The sequence below is a fragment of the Sebastes umbrosus genome, chromosome 11 (assembly GCF_015220745.1).
Source record: "Sebastes umbrosus isolate fSebUmb1 chromosome 11, fSebUmb1.pri, whole genome shotgun sequence".
NCBI classification, from domain to species: domain Eukaryota; kingdom Metazoa; phylum Chordata; class Actinopteri; order Perciformes; family Sebastidae; genus Sebastes; species Sebastes umbrosus.
Window position 1 is genome coordinate 27,431,159 of NC_051279.1, and position 21,078 is coordinate 27,452,236.

The 21,078-nt window shown below is 39.9% G+C and overlaps 2 protein-coding genes across 6 annotated transcripts; one reads left to right on the forward strand and one right to left on the reverse strand.

The window, feature by feature from the left end:
• Positions 1-222: 222 nt before the first annotated feature.
• Positions 223-8,379, reverse strand: seh1l (SEH1-like (S. cerevisiae)). Of its 3 annotated transcripts, none has more exons than XM_037783629.1 (9): positions 8,133-8,378; positions 6,639-6,689; positions 6,262-6,408; positions 5,579-5,790; positions 5,045-5,143; positions 4,789-4,929; positions 4,404-4,558; positions 3,319-3,472; positions 223-809 (listed from the first exon to the last, which is right to left on the reverse strand). In XM_037783629.1, the coding sequence occupies exons 1-9, from the start codon at positions 8,241-8,243 to the stop codon at positions 632-634; spliced, it is 1,248 nt and encodes a 415-aa protein (XP_037639557.1). In that variant the 5' UTR covers positions 8,244-8,378; the 3' UTR covers positions 223-631. The 3 variants fall into 3 exon arrangements, with proteins under 3 accessions (XP_037639557.1, XP_037639558.1, XP_037639559.1); XM_037783630.1 differs by having other exon boundaries at positions 789-1,299; positions 8,133-8,377; XM_037783631.1 differs by lacking the exons at positions 223-809; positions 3,319-3,472 and adding an exon at positions 3,507-4,078 and having other exon boundaries at positions 8,133-8,379.
• Positions 8,380-10,111: 1,732 nt separating this feature from the next.
• On the forward strand, positions 10,112-19,791 carry ptpn2a (protein tyrosine phosphatase non-receptor type 2a). 3 transcript variants are annotated; one of them, XR_005208696.1, is made up of 10 exons: positions 10,114-10,345; positions 13,192-13,282; positions 13,377-13,477; positions 13,587-13,685; positions 15,231-15,368; positions 15,731-15,940; positions 16,361-16,525; positions 17,542-17,744; positions 18,018-19,439; positions 19,477-19,791. XR_005208696.1 is itself a non-coding variant. In XM_037783628.1 (9 exons), the coding sequence occupies exons 1-9, from the start codon at positions 10,289-10,291 to the stop codon at positions 18,205-18,207; spliced, it is 1,251 nt and encodes a 416-aa protein (XP_037639556.1). In that variant the 5' UTR covers positions 10,112-10,288; the 3' UTR covers positions 18,208-19,791. The 3 variants fall into 3 exon arrangements, 2 of the variants coding, with proteins under 2 accessions (XP_037639556.1, XP_037639555.1); XM_037783628.1 differs by having other exon boundaries at positions 10,112-10,345; positions 17,545-17,744; positions 18,018-19,791; XM_037783627.1 differs by having other exon boundaries at positions 18,018-19,791.
• The last annotated feature ends 1,287 nt before the right edge of the window (positions 19,792-21,078 follow it).

The following is a 21,078-nucleotide window of genomic DNA, read 5'->3' on the forward strand; positions in this document are numbered from 1 at the left end:
GTAAGGTTTTACAATATCATTCAAGTGTCAAGAATAACTGTGATTTCCTCACCCAACTCAACATTCAACAACACAGTGGATCTATTTCCAGCAAAAAAAATGTTTTAATGAATCATGTGCTATTTCCATAGAAGAGCTGTCCCACATGGTAGTCAGTCATTCATGAATGAATCCTCAGTTTCTGTTTGTGTGAGTGTGAAGGAAAAATAGTCAAAAATAACATTCTTTTCATATCTTGTGGTGTTTATTTGGGCTTCCACTATGTGCATTTTCAAACCTCCATGAGTGATTAAAACATTTCCTCTGCAGGCACTGATGGTTGAGGTCATCAGTGTCCTTCAGAAACATTTACCAGCTGTCATGGCCTTTGTTTTATGACCCCAAAAACAAAAGTTTAGTTTACTATTCACAGACCAACGGTTATCAAAATTGCATTACTGGCCATATAATGCAAATTTCAAAAAAATCTTCATGACATCTTCCAATACTCGTAATTTAAGCACAGGAAAAAAGAACAACACATTATAAAACAAAGACATAAATGATTTATTAGAAATGAATGGCACTTGTTTGGTTCATGCCCATCCCCCAAATATATCCCCTTTTTATTTGAGCTAAAACACCCCAATAATCACTGTCCTTCAGCCTCTGGTAAGGTCAGCAGTGCTCTAGAGGAAAGTCTGTGAGGAAGAGCCTGCTGCTGAGGCTGAACGGGCTCAGCATCACAGTGCTCTATGAGAGAGGAGGGAGGCAGCAGGTGACCATACCTGGTCCCCTCTCTGGGAGGATCCAGAGGCGGAAAGAAATACCTGAAGCAACACGAAAATGGATGGAGACGAAGACGACAAATACATGGACAGGGAGAAGACGGTGACGATGGAATACAGAAGGGGAAACACGTCAAAAGGGAGTAGAAATGAGAGATTAAAAGGAGAAAGGATGCATGTATGCTCTGGAAACAAAAAAGAGAGGAGAATGGCAGACAGAGTCGTGATAGGGGTATATTTTTTTAAAGGTGTACGTGCAATGTTATTAAAAGAGGAAACAACATGTTGGAATCCAAACAAAGTGGAAGCTATGAAGGACAGAACCATGCAGATTTCATCCCAAAACAGAGCCCTTAACAAGTAATAACCAATTATTCAGCCATGACATGACTCACACACATTTCAAATGCATTAACACAAGGGCAAACGGTAGCTGGTGCAGGGGAGACATTAGTAATATGCAGGATGCTGGTTTATCTTTGGAGAGGTCAGCTGCCGCAGGGGAGGGGCAAAGGGAGCTCTCTTGCCAATCCTGCATGCAACAAGCAGTACAATACCACATTATTTCAACAAACCCCACTCCTCACTCATTTCTGTCAACAAGGAATTGGAATGCAAGAACTAGGGCTGTCAAAGTTAACGCAAATTCATTTTAACGCCACTAATTTCTTTAACGCAATCAATCTTTCTAGGTTGTAATGGGCTCAGTTTTAGCTAGATGGAAGATGCTGGCATCATATGAAAGTAGAAAACCTAAGGATTCCATTGGTACCAACCATGTCATAATAGCATGTCGTAAAATAGGTTAAATAACGCTCCGAAAATGAGCCAAATTTTGGTGAGGAAAACTGTCATGGCCATTTTCAAAGCGGTGAAAATGGGGCAAGTCATAGTCAGCACACTGACAAACTGACAGCTGTTGTTGCCTGTTGGGCTGCAGTTTGCCATGTTATGATTTGAGCATATATTTTATGTTAAATGCAGTACCTGTGAGGGTTTCTGGATAATATTTGTCATTGTTTTGTGTTGTTAATTGATTTCCAATAATATACATATACATACATTTGCATAAAGCAGCGTATTTGTCCACTCCCATGTTGATAAGAGTATTAAATACTTGACAAATCTCCCTTTAAGGTACATTTTGAACAGATAAAAAAAATGTGCGATTAATCATGGACAATCTTGCGATTAATCGCGATTAAATATTTTAATCTATTGACAGCCCTAGCAAGAACACTTTTATGCAAAGTAATTTCACAAAAATCAAATTTAGTTGTTAAATCACTTTGGTTGCAAAGAGAATATAACACAGAATGTCATACAGTGCACAGATCTTGTGTTACTCTGGTTAGAGGTGACTCAAGAGTTAAGTAAAAAAACTACACAACATACAGAGGTTTAGAGGTTGTTAAGTTGAACATAAATACAGCCACATACTAACTCTGATAAAACCAGTGTTAACTCAAACACTGCTCATCCACTGGGATTTTGAACCTGTTTCATATAACATCTAATAGTAATAGCTGCTCATTTATCATCCAAATTTTAAAGCAAGTATATGTAACGTTCGCTGACCACTGTGGCTACAAGCAACAATTACAGGATGATAGTAAATGACAAAACATCGTGTAACTGTAGCAAATGTAGAAAAGAGTCAAACAGACTTAGCCACTGAAAGCTACTGGTCATACCAGACCAAGTAAGGCTGAAGCAATAAAAACCTGAGTGCACTGAATTGAGAAAAGGTGAGTTTGATTCCATATAAATTTCATTTGTAAAAGGATTCTGTTATCTCTTCTTTTAAAAGTTATAGTCTCGCTTTAAAGCCATAAATGTCAGTGGCTGTATTCATACCCATACTGCGTGTATTTGTTATTTTCTGATGTTATTACAGTTGGTTAATGAGGTTCATTCAAGCTGTCCTTCTGCTCAGCAAAGAGTTTGGCGATACTACCTCGAGGATACATTGAAATTGAAAAGTGAAATGAAGAGAAAAATGACTGAGCTTTGAATTAATTGCTCATCTCAAAATGGAAATAGTCACAATCGATGTTGGGTGTTGAGATGTGGTCGACTGAAGCTAATCAAGTTTTTCAATATTTACAAAATAATGTTACCCAACCAACACGATGGTTCTACTGTATATCCCAAAATAAGAATTTGAAATAATCGTCACATATCAAATTTATATAAACAGGTTTATTTGACTTTTTCTATCAGGAATAAGGTTGGCCCTGACACTGACAATGCCAAGTGGAAACATGAAGCTACTCTTGCATTGGTCTGTACAAGTCAAGAGGAAATCGCTTATTTAAAAAAAAAAAAAAAAAAATCACCACAACACATCCAACGCCACAGGCTCGATGCCGACAACCTGTATACTGGAAGCCAAGCTCTTTGCGTGAGTGCAACATTTGGTCAGTGAGAGCCCAGGAAGTTTGTCAGTGAGCGGCTGCAGTCCCAGTCAGTGTGAGGCATAGTAAGTTGTCAGTTCTGACTGGCTCGGGTTTGGCCGGGTGAGTGGCGTCAGACGCACCACGCCACCTACCTTCCTGCTGACATCCCGTTCAGGGCATTCTGGGACGTCTGAACAGAGGAGCCCACGACGGTGCTCATGGCTGTGGGCTGACCAGATGAGCCGGTGAGTGGGCTGCCGTCTCCTTTCAGGATGCCTGTGCACTTCCAGTTGTCCATGTAGTTCGCTGCAGAGGGACGCAGGAGGGAAAAATAAGTGCTCACGCTGCTTGTAACATTATCAACAAGTTAGGCGTATTACAAAAGAGGCGACCCAAAAAGCAAGTGGACTAGAGTCGCTACACTCTCATTCATGGGCTCTCTGTCTCATTATGTTCCACTCAGGAGCAGCTGCTGAGTCAAGTGCGACACCTAGTGGTAAAATTCGGTATATTGGACCTGTCCAGTGCTTTGCACAAACCGGTTTGAAAATTTTTTACACCAGCTCAACAGGAATCAACATCAATTTATAATAATTAAAATAATTTGATATCATTTGTATTTGCAAGCATCAAAATTATGTATGAAATGTATGAAAGGGAAAATCAAAGAAGCAAAATTGAAACCTATAGGGAGACATAACTAAACACTTAGCTTAAAACAAACAATATCTTGACTTACACATTGTTGTTCTTGTATATGATTGTCCCTCGCGTGAGCTGTCAAGACGTGGGTTGTCTGGCGCTTGCATTAGGACCGGTGAGCTTTTCCCTCGATTTTAACAGCCTCTTCATTCACAATACTGTGAATGTAGCTCTCAAATGTATACTGTAGTCCTTTCTGTCTACTTCTCTCTGATATTTCAGAATGATTATTCCAGAAACCTGCCATTATTTACTTTGGAATATCTGACATACTGACATCGTTGAAAACGCCATATTGACATGCAGGATTTGAGCACTTGACAGACCTAGCAACAGTAACCAAGGGGGGCGGGGCTTAGCAAATGGTCAATTGGACCACCTGATTCATCATTCTTAAATTGACTGATGACAACAATGCATCAGCCAAAGTCACTCAATACCTGGTGAGAGTTCACCCAAACTAGCATTTTAAACTCACACAAAAACAGCTTGCAGTGTAGCATCACTAAAATAAAGGTTAACAATAACCGCTGACCTTTCCAGAGGCGCACACAGCCGTCATCACCGGAAGAGGCCAGCAGGGTACTAGTGATGTTCCAGCTCACACGCCACACCTGGGAGTTGTGGTTGTCAAACTGAGCCACAATCTGCACCTCCAACTTGGTGGGTCCCGTAGAGGTGCTCTCCTTCCTGAAATGGATCCACGTTACAGAACATTTATTTACACAGTGGCAGGTTCTCATTTCTGTCGTTTATAACCGTTTAAAACAGTTGCAACTGCAGAAGTGCATCTGTTAAAATGTTGTATGTATACAAATTCATTGAAATGTGAAATGCAGGATATCAGTGACTAATCTGTGTACTATGAGTCCTTCATATGGCAACTTTACAAAACACGAAAAAAAAATGGAATTAGTCACCTCAGAGGAACAAGCTTAAAGATTCTGACATCTTTCGTTGCAATGGCGAGCACGTGGAAAGATCTCCCCAGGTTTGGAGCAAATGCAATGTCATGGACTGAATCAGTGACGGTCATCAGCGTTTCCGCTTTAGCATATTTCCTTATAACATTGGTTGAGACAAAAATTAAACAATCATTAAAAACTTCTTTCGTCTACTTACATTTTTGTAATGTTTAGAAAAGAGTGACATGCACAACGCATGATGAATACGTACCTTGTGTTTTCATTATACTCGTAGATCTGAACTTTCCCACCATACGTTGCGTTACTGTCATCGCTACCCACTGCAAACATTGGCGGGTGGGCACGAGAGCTGGGTGGTAGGGAGAAAAAAAACACAAGATTACACACTGACAGATCCTCAAAGTCCACTGTATTATCTAACAGACTGTTGGGAGGTCACAGCTCAAATCAGTCCAAAACAGTGAAAAAGCCTCTCACAATTTCTCAAAGCCCAAGGTGCCATCATCAAATGTCTCGTTTTGTCCAACCAACAGTCCATATTCAGTTTATTGTAATGTTAATAAAATGAAAAAAGAAAATTCTCACTTTGAGAATCAGTAGCCATCACATATGTCATTTTCACTTGAAAATGACTTAAACAATTCATCAAGATAGTTGCAACGATTCATTTTTAATGAATCGTTGCAGCTCCACCGCCTTTAACGAATTGCAAAGTGAGATACAGTACAGCTAGGACTGGAAATGAAGAACCGTAAATCTTCAATGTCACAAACTGAGGTCTAACCTTGAGGGGTTCCAGGAGATGCAGCTGCAGCTGAGCTTGCAGGAGATCTCGTGTTGCAGAGACCACTGACTCAGGTTCATCACATCGGGAGCCTCATATATCCTCACCACTCCGTCCGCAGAGCAGGTGGTCAACATCAGGCCCATGTGTTTAGGGGCGAACTTCACATCGGTTACTGAGGTTCGACTGTCCACTAGTGTGGTCCTCTTTATCTAAAACGGAACAACGTGAAATAACTGGGTCAGAATGAAACAGAAGACTGCAGAAAAAGTGACAGAGAAGTCGAGGCCTATTGAAAGAGGCTGGGACACAGTTTTGAGCTCTGGGATATGACACATGCGCAATGTAGGTGGAGCTACAGTCGTGTGTTGTGATTGGCTCAATTTCGGCGAGTACAGATCAGATTTGACTGTGCATGTGCCGTACCCCAAAGATATAATGCGCTTATAATGCGTGACATCTCCTCTTTTCACCCTTCTTGCTTGCAACAGGGAAATGACAACAGAACTGAGTTAGCGTGTCATGTTAGTAGGGTTCATTATAATAAGCGCACCTTACTGGGTACCATTATTCTGAATGCTGCAGGAGCAACTGAGCTGAAGAGCTATAGAGTCTGTGATTAAGAAATAAGTGCCTGTGATATCTGCTCTGTTAGTTTAGAAGGATGCGAGAGTTGCACTAACCCAGTGGCTCAGTCCTCTCTGTTTGTCGTTGGATTCCCCTACAATCTCTTCCCAGACAGCAGCTGTCCTGTCGAACGAACAGGAGGCCAGAACCTGCCCGAATTCTGGATGAGCCCAGGTCACTCTCCACACAGATCCACTGTGTGTCTGCACAGAAGAGAATAGAAGAATAGAAGAGCTTTTATCAATTCAATAAACCCCAAACAAAACTAGTTTTTAAGTCAGATTTCAAACTGTATCCATATCAGTGAAAGTATGAGTCCACAAGAGACACAGCAGGACATAGCAGTAAAGGTAATGCAAGTAAGCTGGCTGATAAATTAATAGTTTTCCAGGAAAGCCTTTCGTGGTTATGAATCAAGCAGCAGGAGGCTTACCTTCCAGCTGGCTGTACAGTGCCACTCTCCATTCTCACTTTTGTCCCAAACCTGAGAGAAAGAAGATGTGAAACAGATAAGACATATTGCTAATATGAACATCTCTGTGTACACGCTTGTGAAGCCAGTACTGGGTTCAGCCTTTAAAAACTTCATAAAATGCTCTGTGATGGTCTTTTTTCTGAATTGTTTCTAAAACACAAGGCATTAATGCGACTAAAACAGCACTCCAAGTGTATTTTGTCCAAACAATGTTTGTTTGGCAATGATTTCAATATTCTAGTTACAAAATCAATGCATGAGAAATTGTATTTTTACTTTATATTTGTGACCGTCTTTATATTGACTGTACATACTTGACTTTGGATAATTTTTTGTTATCTGATTTCCATTTTTATTGATTTTATTTGTTATTATCTAAGTTTTATTTGATCATATTTCATTATTATAATGAAACTACTCCATTTGGAGTCAAAATTATACAATTTAGTTGTTGTTTTTTATAGATTTTATACTGTGTACAATGGTAGAATGTGATGATGTACAGGGTAAATGTCATGGCCAAATGCTCCATTGTGTGCACATAGCCTCCTGTAGTGGATATCAGTAGTATTTTATAGCCAGATTCCCTTTCAAGAGGTAGAAAACCCATTTGGAACACTTTGGGTATCCAAGTGGCCAAATGGAGAGTCCGCCTGGTCTGATCCTTACTAAAAACCTTTGTAGAATCCATGTGCTTTTTGTTATTTATATCTGCTTTGGCACAGTTGTAGTCAAGGAGTTGCTGAATAAACTCAGTGGCATCTCTGTGCATGGCATCATTGCTATAATGGTGTTATCCAAAGTATAATGGTGTTATCCACATTTTAGGTGAGGATAAAATGTAAATTGTTCCTTTGGTTCATCACAGTTTACTAAGGGAAAGTAACAGTCACAATGTTACTGACACTGGGATGAATTCTCAGAGGTCTTACCTATCCATAGAGACCAAGATCATGCATATAGACCTGGTAGTTGTGGAGCTATTCTTGATTTATTTTGGGTATGTCTGTCTAGGCTAACACCTCACACCTTCCAGCACCCTACAGGGCTGAAGAGGTCAAGCTCCTCACTTAGAGGTCCCGAATTGGTTTAAACAAATGTTAGATTTCACCTTCTAAATAACAGGTGTAACGTTAAGTCACTACACATGCAGCCAGGGGGTATTTCACATGGATTTTGTTTCTGTCAGCCAACCCTGTTGTGTTTACATTAGCTACACAGCTTAGCTAAAGATAGCCTAGCTTGTATGCTACAGGCACCATGGCTTGCATACTAGCTAAATGAGGTAGTCAGAATCAGCAGCAGAGTTAGCATATGACCTAATCTGTCAACTACTGGTGGGGATGAGAGTCAGTGCAATAGAGAGCTAAGGAGTTGATGTTAACAAGCTAGCTGTGACAGCTAACGCTAACATTAGCACACTGCTGGATGCTTCATGCTAAGCTACGTTACCTTCACACTCTGGTCGCTGGAGCACGTTGCCATTCTCCGGCCGTGGAAATCATACGACACATCGTGGATTAGATCTTTATGATCTGCTGCGATACTACGCGCCACAAACATGATTACAAGCTACTATATAGCATCAACACTATCTAAACTGATGGCCTAGCAGGCCTGTCATGTGTCTATACGGTACAAGTGTGTGTGTATGTTTGGCGGGTCTTCGTAGTGTGTGTTAGTGATGTGTCGGTCACGAACGAGTCGACTTTTTGAGCCGGCTCTTTTAAGTGAACGATAAGAGCCGGCTCCCGTTTTTGTTTTTTTATTAATTCAAGGCAGAATGATAGGACAATCTTCTCCGTGCCACAGGCACTCCATGCACTGACTGTGACTGAATGTTGTGTTAATGACGTCCGTGCGACCAATCAGGTGATGACAGACAAGGATCATACCATCAGATTGTTTGCACACTGGCAATATTTGTACTATCTGTTTATATCATGTTTATTTTTGTTTATAGCTTATTTTGTATATTGTGTATTGGTAGAAATTCAATTTTTTTATTCTTATTTTATTCTAATGTTTTTATCTATTAGTTTGTTATTATACTGTTTACTTGCACCAACAAAACCAAAGCAAATTCCTAGTGTATACCTCTTACACCTGGCAATAAACACCATTCTGATTCTGATTCTGATTCTGATCAAGCACGGAGGGGCGGGGTTGCGCGGCACGCTGACCGTCTACAGATACAGAGCAGGAGGGAGAGGAGGAAAGAAAGAAAGAGGGAGGAGTGCGGTGCGTGAAAAGCAGACAAGATGAGTGAAAGCCAAATGATCTGGCTCACTAAAAAGAGCCGGAATTCCCATCACTACTGGACTGGAGGAGTGTGGAGCAGGAGAGTGGCAGGAAAACAAAATAATTTGAAAACTTCTCTCCATTATTCCTGTTGCCCTCAAATAATTAATTGGAAGATTGTGTATTTCCTAGATGTCTTTTTCCTAGCAGATTCCCTAATGTAATATTTCAGACATGACAGTCTTGTTACACTTTTTGCTCCTCCAGTCACCGGGAGTTGCCAGGTTTGGTAGAATATTTACCTCCATTTATATTAATATTGAACACGTTTAGACTCGAGGAGTGTGGCAGAATTGTTTGTAAAAATGTTTATTTTTATATTGTATGATACTTTATTTGATATTCTAATTTTGCCTTCTATATAATGTGATTTAAAAAAATTAAAAAAAAAGTTTTAAACATAATGTTGGTTATGTTCAACTAACTAGCTTCAACATTTAAATTCAGTTTACTGCAAGGGTCAATGTTGATATATGTCTATATATGTATATAATAAAACATCCACACAGCAATATGTTACTCGAGTTATGACAACAAAACACAACTGGCAACCCGAGTCAGTCAGCGTGCATGCACTTTTGCTCCTCCAGTCACCGGGGGTTGCCAGGTTTGGTAGAATATTTACCTCCATTTATATTAATATTGAACACGTTTAAACTCGAAGAGTGTGGCAGAATTGTTTGTAAAAATGTTTACTTTTATATTGTATGATACTTTATTTGATATTCTAATTTTGCCTTCTGTATAATGTGATTTAAAAAAATATATGTTGTTCAACTAACTAGCTTCAAAATTTAAATTCAGTTTACTGCTAGGGTCAATGTTGATATATGTCTATATATATTGTTTGTAAAATGTTTATTTTTGTATTGTATGATACTTTATTTGATATTCTAATTTTGCCTTCTGTATGATGTGATTTAAAAAAAAATAAATAAACATAATGTTGTTCAACTAACTAGCTTCAAAATTTAAATTCAGTTGACTGTAAGGGTCAATGTTGATATATGTCTATAAATATATATATATGTATATAATAAAACATCCACACAGCAATATGTGACTCGAGTTATGACAAACACACACACAACTGGCAACCCGAGTCGGTCAGTCAGTGAGCGTGCAGCAGCAGAGCAGACTCCCCGCAGGGATCCCCAGGGTTACACACACACACACACACACACACACACACACTCACACACAGTGCTGTGTAGATGGCTGACAGAAAGGAGTAACTTAGTGAACGGAGCAGCAAACACTCTGTGATCATCCAAGCGAGTGTCTCGGTGGACACTAATCAGGACACAATGGAGCAGGAGTTTGAAGACATTGATTCGTCCGGGAGATGGCAAAACCTTTACAATGTAAGTCAGGACACTCACTGGGCCTCTCGTGTTTCTATGACGATCGGCTGCTAACTTACTTTAGCTAGCCCCGTTAGACAGCTTTCACAGTGTTTGGTTCGCCTTCTAACCGACTCATTTTACTCGTGTTAACTCATAGACCTCGTCACATTGAGTTTATGTATAGTACTGTGCACATAGTGAAGGAGAAAGGCTGGTAGTCGCTGACTTCCGTAGCTAGAAAGCTTGCAGCTAAAACGTGCAGCATAGTTGAGCTCAGTTAGCTAATGCTGGATGACGCTAGCAGACGTCAGCTGCAGGTTTCTGAGAACTCATCAGGACTTCCAGAGAAAAGCGCATGTGTTTTACCACCAGCTGTCCAAGAGAGACCAGCGTTTAAAGATTATAATATTTCGGTTCCGGTTTAACTGGTTACGACCCTGTAATATGCAGCTAACTAACTACTAACCGGAGGAGAACATGTAGTTGGAGATGTTTAGTTACTCTGTCACAAGTTACAGAGAAACAGGCAAACTTTAAATAAACCGTGTCCCGGGCTTGTGTTAAGGAACATATATGTTGTAGTTGATTTTTCTTTGTCTTTATGAACTGAGGGTTGTGTTTTGGCAAGAATCTGGCTATACATAACGATTCAACTATATATTGCGATACTGTAACCAAGGTGATATATTGCGATTTTTTTCAAATCTAATTTTAGTATAACTGTCATAATATAAAGAACACACCAGAAATAAACCAGTTTGGAATAGGCAATAATAACACATTTATACTGCATGCAAAAAATGTCTTCATTTCTAAAATTACCATATTCTACAATGCTGTCTTTACTTTTGTGTACACATGTATTTGACTCAAATCAAACAACCATAAAATGTTTGCCAGTATAATTAAAACTTAAAGGGAGATTTGACAAGTGTTTAATACTCTCATCAACATAGGAGTGGGCAAATACGCTGCTTTATGCAAATGTATGTATATATTTATGATTTTAAATCAATTAACAACACAAAGCAATGATAAATATTGTCCAGAAACCCTCACAGGTACTGCATTTAGCATAACAAATATGCTCAAATCATAACATGGCAAACTGCAGCCCAACAGGCAACAACAGCTGTCAGTGTGTCAGTGTGCTGACTTGACTATGACTTGCCCCAAACTTTATGTGATTATCATAAAGTGGGCATAAAGTCTTTAAAGGGGAGACTCGCGGCTACCCATAGAACCCATTTTCATTCACATATCTTGAGGTCAGAGGTCAAGGGACCCCTTTGAAACAGCCATGCCAGTTTTTCCTCACTCAAATTTAGCATAACTTTGGAGCGTTATTTAGTGGATTAGTGGAGTAGTAATAGAGAAACGTTTTCTTTATCTTTGTTTACGGAGTACTAGGGCTGTGTATTGGCAAGAATCTGGCGATACATAACGATTCAACAATACATTGCTATATATCGCGGTACTATAAGCAAGGTGATGTATTGCGATTTTTTTCAAATCTAATTTTAGGAAAACTGTCATAATATGAAGAACACACCAGAAATAAACCAGTTTAGAATAGGCAATAATAACACATTTATACTGCATGCAAAAAAAGTGCATGTTTTTTGCCCCAAACTGCATGTGATTATCATAAAGTGGGCATGTCTGTAAAGGGGAGACTCGTGGGTACCCATAGAACCCATTTTCATTCACATACCTTGAGGTCAGAGGTCAAGGGACCCCTTTGAAAATGGCCATGCCAGTTTTTCCTCACTAAAATTTAGCGTAACTTTGGAGCGTTATTTAGTGGAGTAGTGATAGAGAAACTTTTTCTTTATCTTTGTTTACTGAGTACTAGGGCTGTGTATTGGTAAGAATCTGGCGATACGATACGTATCACGGTACAGGGGTAACAATTCAATATATTGCGATAATGTAAGGAAGGCAATATATTGCGATTTTTTTAAATCAAATTTTAGGAAAACTGTCATAGTATAAAGAACACACCACCATATGCATAAAATCTGAGTACGTAAGTTTTGTTTTTTTTTAAACAATCAGAACAGTGGGATCTGCATTTATCACAGTCCCTGTATTATCCAACAACATAGCACGACTTTGAGATACACTGAGAGGGAGCATCTCTTTACAAATGAAATAAAGTATTGACTGAGTTAATCTTTGCATGAATACTATTAATTAAAAATCAATACAGTGTTTTTGAGAATTGATACAGTATCACAAAACATAATATTGCAATACTCTTGTGTATCGATATTTTATTACACCCCTACTGAGTACGAAAGAAATAAAAGGTCTACAACTATTCGGTGTTATTATTATCCTGAAAAGTGGAATTGTTTACTTCAAAGTTGAAACTCTTCTGGTGCGTGCCAAACTTTAGTTTATTGTTTTTATTTTTATTGGGAAAATACTTCCTGTTTATCAAACTAATAAAAAGAAAGAGATGGCAAACTTATTGTCCAGCAGAAGCTTGGCGATCATCTTTGTCTGAACCTCATACACTCAATGAAAACTAAATGTAGTAAAAAAAAGAACTTCACAGGACAACACAATACAGTCATTTGACAGATGAGAATCAGAACAAAGCAGAGCAGTGTATGTCAGTTACAGATGACAGTTCCAATGAATCTAGCACAAAATACATACTGTATTAATGAGTTTTTATCTGTGTGTGTGGTATTTACATTAATGTTGTCAGTATTATTGGCCACCACTTTAGTCAGGCAGGAGGTCTATGTCATATGTATGCAGTTTGTCTCACAGTATGTGTCCCATCGCTGTTGATTCTTAATCAGCATAACGTAATACTCCTAACTTCCCTCTTGTCTTTTTGTCTCCGACAGGAGATCCGTAACCAAGCCAGTGAATATCCTTACAAAGTGGCGAAACTTCCAGTGAATCGGAATTTGAACCGCTACAGAGATGTCAGCCCATGTGAGTCTCGTGACAAATAAGGTTGTTAATGAAAACGTGTATTATTGCGAATGCCGTCTTTGTGATGTGTAATCGGTCTCTCGTCTGGTTTCAGATGATCACAGTCGGGTAAAACTTGAAAACTCTGAAAACGACTACATCAATGCAAGTTTAGTGATGGTGGAAGAAGCCCAAAGAGCTTACATTCTTTGTCAGGTACTAAAAGCAATATCTGCACAAGTATACGTTGAATAAATCTGTGGAGCATTTGAAGAAGAACATGCAGGATTTCACTATGTATATGTCTGTCTTTTGCTTCAAACAGGGGCCTTTGAGGAATACCTGTGGTCATTTCTGGCTGATGATTTGGGAGCAGTGTTCCAAAGCTGTTATAATGCTCAACAGAGTCATTGAAAAGGGATCTGTGAGTATCCTTCAGCACCTGCTGATCACTGATTTCCTTGTTCCATGGTAACACACAGAGCACTTTGCATATGTCTGTGTTACTACTAAGAGGACCTGAAAGGCTGGAAATGTTTGAGCTACTGGTTTTACTCAAGTGAATGCATTCAGGAACATACTGTACCGTACCTTTTTTTCTTTTTCTTTTTTGTTTTTGAAAAAGTGGCATTTGGACTTCCTTATTCTGCTCACCTATTAAGAACACTTCATCACAATTTTTTTAAGCTCTAAATGATCCACTTTAGACGCGTTTTAAGACATATGTCATATGTCACATAAATTCTAAATCTATGAAAAAGCAAATATATATGGTCTATGTGTTCATTTCAAAAGTTTAACTGCTGGACATAAGATGCCTGGAGGTTTCCACATCACACTTTGTGTAAGTTGCATATTGGCCCATGATTGGCTTCCAAACTAGTTGTAATGTCACAAAATCCTGCTCATACATACAAGTGTTGGATTAAGATTCAAGGTGAGCAAAGAGGAAACTTTCCCCTTCAGTAGATGAATGTGAAAAACAAACTCTGCACATACAGTACATCACTCTGCACAGTGAAGGAACAGTAAGGCATTTAACACATTTGAGTGAAAGGGGGCTCTAAAATTGCCCCAAAACTTGTATACGGTCTCATCAGGGTTTGAAGGTTAAAAGGGACATATCATGAAAAACTCACTTTTTGTCAGTGCTTGTCCTCATCTTTTTGGGTATCTAGAGTGCTTACCAACCCAAAAACTGTGAAATAAGACAACCCAGTCAGTTTTTTGTGGGCTGTCTAGATCAGAAAACATGTGATTGGGGGTGGTAGTAGCTCAGTCCATGGGGACTTGGCTTGGCAACCGGAGGATCGCCGGTTCAAGTCCCCGCATGGACCAAGTTCTGATTGTGAACTCTTGGGCACTGCCGAGGTTCTTTCTTCTTTCTTCTTTCTTCTTCTTCTTCTTCTTCTGATTCAACAAGCCATTCAGATTTGTCTCCCCTTCCTATGTCACATGCAGGCTCATTAGAATATATCACTCACAGCTTGAGAACTACCGTTGCAAAGAAAAACATAAAGTGTTTTTTTAACCTTAAAGCATGTCAACATGTTCTAGTATAAACCCCCAAATACAAGTATGAACCTGGAAATGAGCACGATATGTCCCCTTTAAAGTCAGCGAAATGTTGCGCAATGCTTTCTAGGAACTGCCTATTTATGACTTGTGGAAACAAGCAGCTCTATCGCGTGTAGTATCACTATTGACTTTAATGACCCTGAGGGTACAGTAAGTAACATAATCCAAAATGTTATTTGTACACAGTGCATTCCTTAACATTGGTCGTGGTATTTCTAGATAAAGATGGATTCCATGAATTCGTGGAATAAAGTCTGTGAACACCCAGTAATGGATCCTCAATCAATGTGAATTTATCCTTGCAAGACTTCAGCCAGCTGATCCCTCAGAGGCCTGAGAGCATGTGGCTTCCTCTCCAAGACTAAGTTCATTCTTTTTTTTATGTTCACAGGAAAAGTGCGCTCAGTACTGGCCCACCACAGAGGAGCTACAGATGTCTTTCACAGACACGGGGTTCGTTGTCAGGCTGCTTTCAGAGGAGGACCAATCCTATTACACGATCCGAGTGCTAGAACTGCAAAACACAATGGTGAGCATGACAGGCAGACTATTAGAAAATAACTTTTTTTTTAAATGCGGAGTAGTGCAATTTTAGAGATGATATTTTGTGAGGTGAAAACTGCTTTGTGTCTAGTTCAGGACAATTGCAGTCCATTACTGTATTAAAGAATCTGTCGTTTCCCCTTGCTTTGTTTGTGTTACTTCATCCAGACTTCATTTTCAGGGCAGCTCTGAACATTACTTAACCTGTCTGAACTTGAATTATCTTGCATGGTTGTAACTATCGTGTAGCCCAGCATCTAAGTCTAGACATGTGGAGATGATACAGGGAGTGATATCATGGGTTCAAGGTACTCTTATACAATGCTCCAATCATATTTCCTGTCGTAGACGGGGGAGTCGAGGGAGATCTACCACTTTCACTACACCACGTGGCCTGACTTCGGTGTGCCAGAATCTCCGGCCTCCTTCCTCAACTTCCTCTTCAAGGTTCGGGAGTCCGGCTCGTTGGGACCGGAGCACGGGCCCTCGGTGGTGCACTGCAGCGCTGGGATCGGGCGCTCAGGGACCCTCGCCTTGGTGGACACCTGCCTCATACTGGTGAGATTCAAGCTTTGACAAGAGAGTAAGATGAGATGTTGTGATTATACGTAGAGATAGCTGCAAAGAGACAAGTTGTGGCATGTTGGTATTATACTTAAATACATAGATCACGTTTTGGAGTCACTGCATTGAAGAAGAAAAGGTCGATTTCAGAATGTATCGCAAATTTTTTTACGATTTCGAAATTGATTTTTTAACGCCAGAATCAAAATATTTGCTTCATTTGAGTCACTGCCAAGGTAGAAGGAAGTTACCGCTTTTTTTGTTGTAGTCATATCCGTTCCATATCCTTCAACTAAAAGAAAACCGCAGCCGGCTGAAACGAGAAAGCAGAAAACGGCGGAGGGTCGGCGTGGATAACGGGAAAACGTCAGAGCCATCTCATGTGTATTCTAAACATGTCAATCTGTTTTGCAGATGGACAGGAGGAAGGACCCGTCATCAGTGGACATCCAGAAGGTGCTGCTGGACATGAGGGAATACCGCATGGGCCTGATCCAGACCCCGGACCAGCTCCGCTTCTCCTACATGGCTGTCATCGAGGGAGCCAAGCTCATCCTGACGGTCAACTCAGCAGCCCAGGTAGCCCAGTCACAACAAGGCTGTTATGAGACGTGCACCTCGTCGGCCAGTGAAACTCTGACATCTGAGACTGGCCAGGTGACTGCCAAAGTCTGCAACTTGATTCCATAAAATGCAGGCTGTTACCAAAACCATTGTGTGGCCTATTGTGTACAGTTTTAGATAACGGGCTAAAACAGGCATTGTCGCTGTTTCAAGCTTCCTTTTTTTACTTTAAAACCATTATCAGGAGCAGGTAGAGGGGTCAGGAAACAGCTTAAGCTTCTGATATCATCAGAAATCAGCTGGTCCTCGTGTAAGTAAAACTGATGACTTGAAACTGCAACAAGACTCTTTTGGGTATTGCAGCATTCAGTAATTTGCTGGCCAAAATGTTTACATTCCATATAACACATCTAAGAAACAGCCAAAGTTGTCGAGTTTCTGCCAGCCTTTAAAGCTGGGGTCGGCAGGTTGGAGCAACTATGATTAAAATGGTCACTATATCCTGACAGTAGTACATGAGACAGGTAATCTGAAAAAAATCATGTTGCTCTGTATCCTACGGGTGTTCTCCAGTGCTCCTAACGGCATCTGCAAGATTTCACAGACCGGAGGAAAACAACCAATCAGAGCCGAGCTGGAGCCTGCCGTCTCTGAGCAGCTGTCAATCACTCACGAACTCCGATCAAACGGTCAAACTACGCAGCACTGATCAAATATGAATCAATATTCTGTTACTGTAATGCCTGTTTCTCTCCTTAAATATTTCCAGAAACATCTTGTAGTGTACTGTTTAGCTGTAAAATGAGAAAGTTTGTGACCCGGCAGCCATGTTGAGATCAGTTGAGGAAATACCAAGCACCGCCCACCAGCCGGAGCAAGCTTTCTCATTTGTGTAGAGTGTAATAATGACAATCTCGGGCAGTCCAAAACATTACCTTAGCTTACCAAAGAAGTTCGTCTTTCTCTCTGTCACCAGTTGGTCAGAAAACGTAACTTCTCCGTGTCTCTTTGTGTCTCGTCCCCTGCAGCAGCAGAACACGCAGAGAGTGATGTCCAGAGACGACTTGGAGCCAGATCTGCCCCCTCCACCACCTCCACCCAGACCTCACCTGAACGACAGCAGGCCCAACGGTCAGCCAGCACCCTGCCTGGAGCCACAGGCCTCCTCGGGAGACAACCAGCCGACAGGAGAGCCAGACAGCGAAGACCACGACATGGCAGAGAACTTGGGCCAGTAAGTAACACCTCATTGTCAAGAAAGGACGTAGTTGTAGAAATATTAACATGCTGCATTTAATTTGGACTCCATAATGTGGATATGTTTTTATTTATGTAGTAAAATATAACCTTTTAGACCTCAGAGAAACTGATCTGTAACCCTCCTACAGTTTTGTTTGTTATCCTTATGTAATCATTCTTCGGTTCTCTGGCACATCAGTGGCACCGTGCGTGAGATTGATGGCATTTCCACACTGTTTGTTTGCTGACTACTTTACTCTTCTTTCAGTGTCAGAAAGCGACACCGCGAGGAGAGGATCGCCAGCACCTCACAGAAGGTCCAGCAGATGAAACAGAGACTGACGGACTCGGAGAGGAAACGGGACCAGTGGCAGTACTGGAGACCCATCTTGCTCAACGTGGGCGCCGGGGCAGCCGTGGCCGTCGGCCTGCTGGTGTGCTGGATATACTCCCAGTGAGACACACTCTGGGTCACTTCAAAACTGACTCCTATTTTGCACCAGTACCTGGGATTAGGTACTTCTCTAAGTAGACGTAGATGGTAATATGTGCATAACTGAGGGTATTTATTTCTTAAGGTCAAAATGCGGGAGCGCTAGATCAAAAATGATTGTGTGTATATTTTTCATGTAAGATCTTAACAAAAGAAAATAGTAACATCTCAGGATCTTGGTGCCAGCACGATGATTTCATTTTCCTTTTCCTTCTCGTCACTCGAATGTACTGTATCATAGCAAACCGCTTTGAGAGAACTAAAGGTGCAGTACAAAGCAAAAAAAAAAAAAATAATTCTGACACATTTGTTTTTGCATTCTTTATTTGTAATGGTCAGATGTGTGTTGATCATCTGTGGACACCTTTTACATTTCAAAATGACTTGTGTTGACTGTCCATCCTACCACAAGATATAGGTAGGAAGACTCCAGAGCCTAGAGGTCAGCCATGTTTTGTTTTTTTCTGTAACGAAATGTGCATATCATGCATGCATTTAGAGGTTTTTTCCAGAGCACCACTTGTTCTTCCATTCACATCGAGCAAGGCAGCCCAATACGGCCAGATATATATTTTTGTGTGACTGGACACTTCATGGGGAGCTGCCTTGCTGATGTTTCAAACTCTGCTAGAATGTTTTTGTTTCCTGTTATACGAGCACCTTTTTTTCATAGTTTTTTTTTGTTGTGACATGGATCATACAAGTCCCTCACCGCTTAGTGCGTGTATTTACCCACTGGATGGGTTCATGTGTCTACGTTCAGGTTGTCCCACTGTTGTTTTTTGAGGAAACCAAAGCAAAAGCTGTCCGTAACTATGAAATCTTGTACTCCCTTTTATGTGGAATGTATTTTCCGTTGGATCTCTTGACATAACTGACAACCGCATCACAAAATGATAGTCATAGTAGCTTCGCATCGCGCGTGACTTCTTCATTTGAACCCATAGAACCGTCGAAATTGGTTTTCAATTGACTGGGACCAATCTAAAGCTATAATAGTGCAATTTAGAAAGTTTGGAGCAGAGTACCTTGGATTAAATTCTAGTTAGGAGAGAGTGATGGCAGCATACACACACGTTTGTACCTATTTGTTTGCTGGTTGAGAAAGCTTTTAATGTGCCTTGAATGGAAAAAAAAATGTGTGCTCCAAGGTTTCCTAGTATGATCAGTACAGATAAAGAAGATAAAGGGTAACATGTTAGCAGCGCATTGACCGGTTTGTAGTAAACCGGAGGGGCGATACAGTATCAGAGTTGATTGTACGTCACCAAATGTGTCATTAGCATGTACTGACTCCTGAGATGAGATGGTGTGTTGCTGATTGGCTATAGTTACACCAACCACCGTTGACTTCGACTCATTTAACCCAGAAGAGACAGAAAGTTTGACCATAACATTCCATTCATTCTTGTTTTCCACGTAAAGATTTCAGGGGAGTTTTGTACACTGCTGAGCTGCAGTGAGAACACGACGGATGGCGTTTTGAAGAAGAAAAAAAAAAAAAAGCAAACAACTTCTTAAAATAAAACATTCATCTTTTTTTACCAAACTCTGCTTGTCTGCTTGTGTTTTTCAGTAAAGCAGCGTTACAGCTCTCCCTCTTCCCTGCACTGCTGTGCTGCGTTACAGTCATAATTTCATTCTGACCATGAGCTAAATCAATGCAGGCAGACTGGAGGCCTCTCTCCACGGATTCCAGGAATTGATTCAATATTTCAAGAAGAGGCCTTGCTCATATTGACTACTGTAGTAATTTAATTTTCTCCTGTCTGTGGGATGGTATTGGCGTGTGTGGAGAGGGAAGCACTATATTTGTTGTATGAGCTATCCACTGAAAGAAAATTAATGCAGATTGTATTTATGTCTCCTGAATACAATGAACAGAATAATTATATAAATGCCATATATTAAGTTAAGGATGAAAGTTAATCGTCTCAATAATAACTGTAGAACTGGTTAATTTGATATGGAAAAAATAGTAACAGTTTTTTGTTTTTTTTAAATCAACTTTATTTACATCACATGATGCACATAGACAACACTCAAAACTCTACACTATACATGGAACATTTGACAACAAAAATCACAACAACCATCCAAAGCACAAAGACAGATCCACTCACTGAAGAGACACCATCATCAAAACCTTCTAGTAGGTCAAAAGATGTGAGGAGCTGGCATCCATCATAGATGAGAGAAAATAAATAATTTAAAAAAACTAATAAACAAACAATGGGGAATGCATTAAACATTTTAAATACATTTATGTATGTAAAATTGTGTTATAATGATGATATTATTAACAAGGAATTTGATGTTGTTCATATTTAAGATAATTCCAAACTGGATCGTTTTGTAAGAGGAGTCTATATTTATGGATTTGTAGCTCAGACAATCATGCACGGATTTCCATAAATTATGAGTTGTGTCACAAGCAAAGAACAGGTATTAATTTAAGGTATTTTGTTCTACCAGCCAGTATTTTCATTTTTTTGTATAGTTTCTGGGATCAAAGGTGCTCCTTGTTAAACCAGGATTTAACCAAAGGTTGTCTCAGAAATGTATTTTTGCATCTTTTGTGTTGAAAATCCAGATCATCTATTTTTAGACTTGGTAATTTGGGTGTCGGAGTGTTATTTAAATTGTTTTTAATTAATTGAACAAGTATTCTTGGGATGTTTTGTGTCACCTTAATATAGTTTCTAATTGAACAAGCCAAGTTATATTTAGTTTTGAAGTCTTCCAACCTATAAACATAGACTTTCTTCTACTTAAGATTACTCTAGTATTCCACATTTGAACATTGTGAAGGCTGAAATCATGTTTATAAATCATT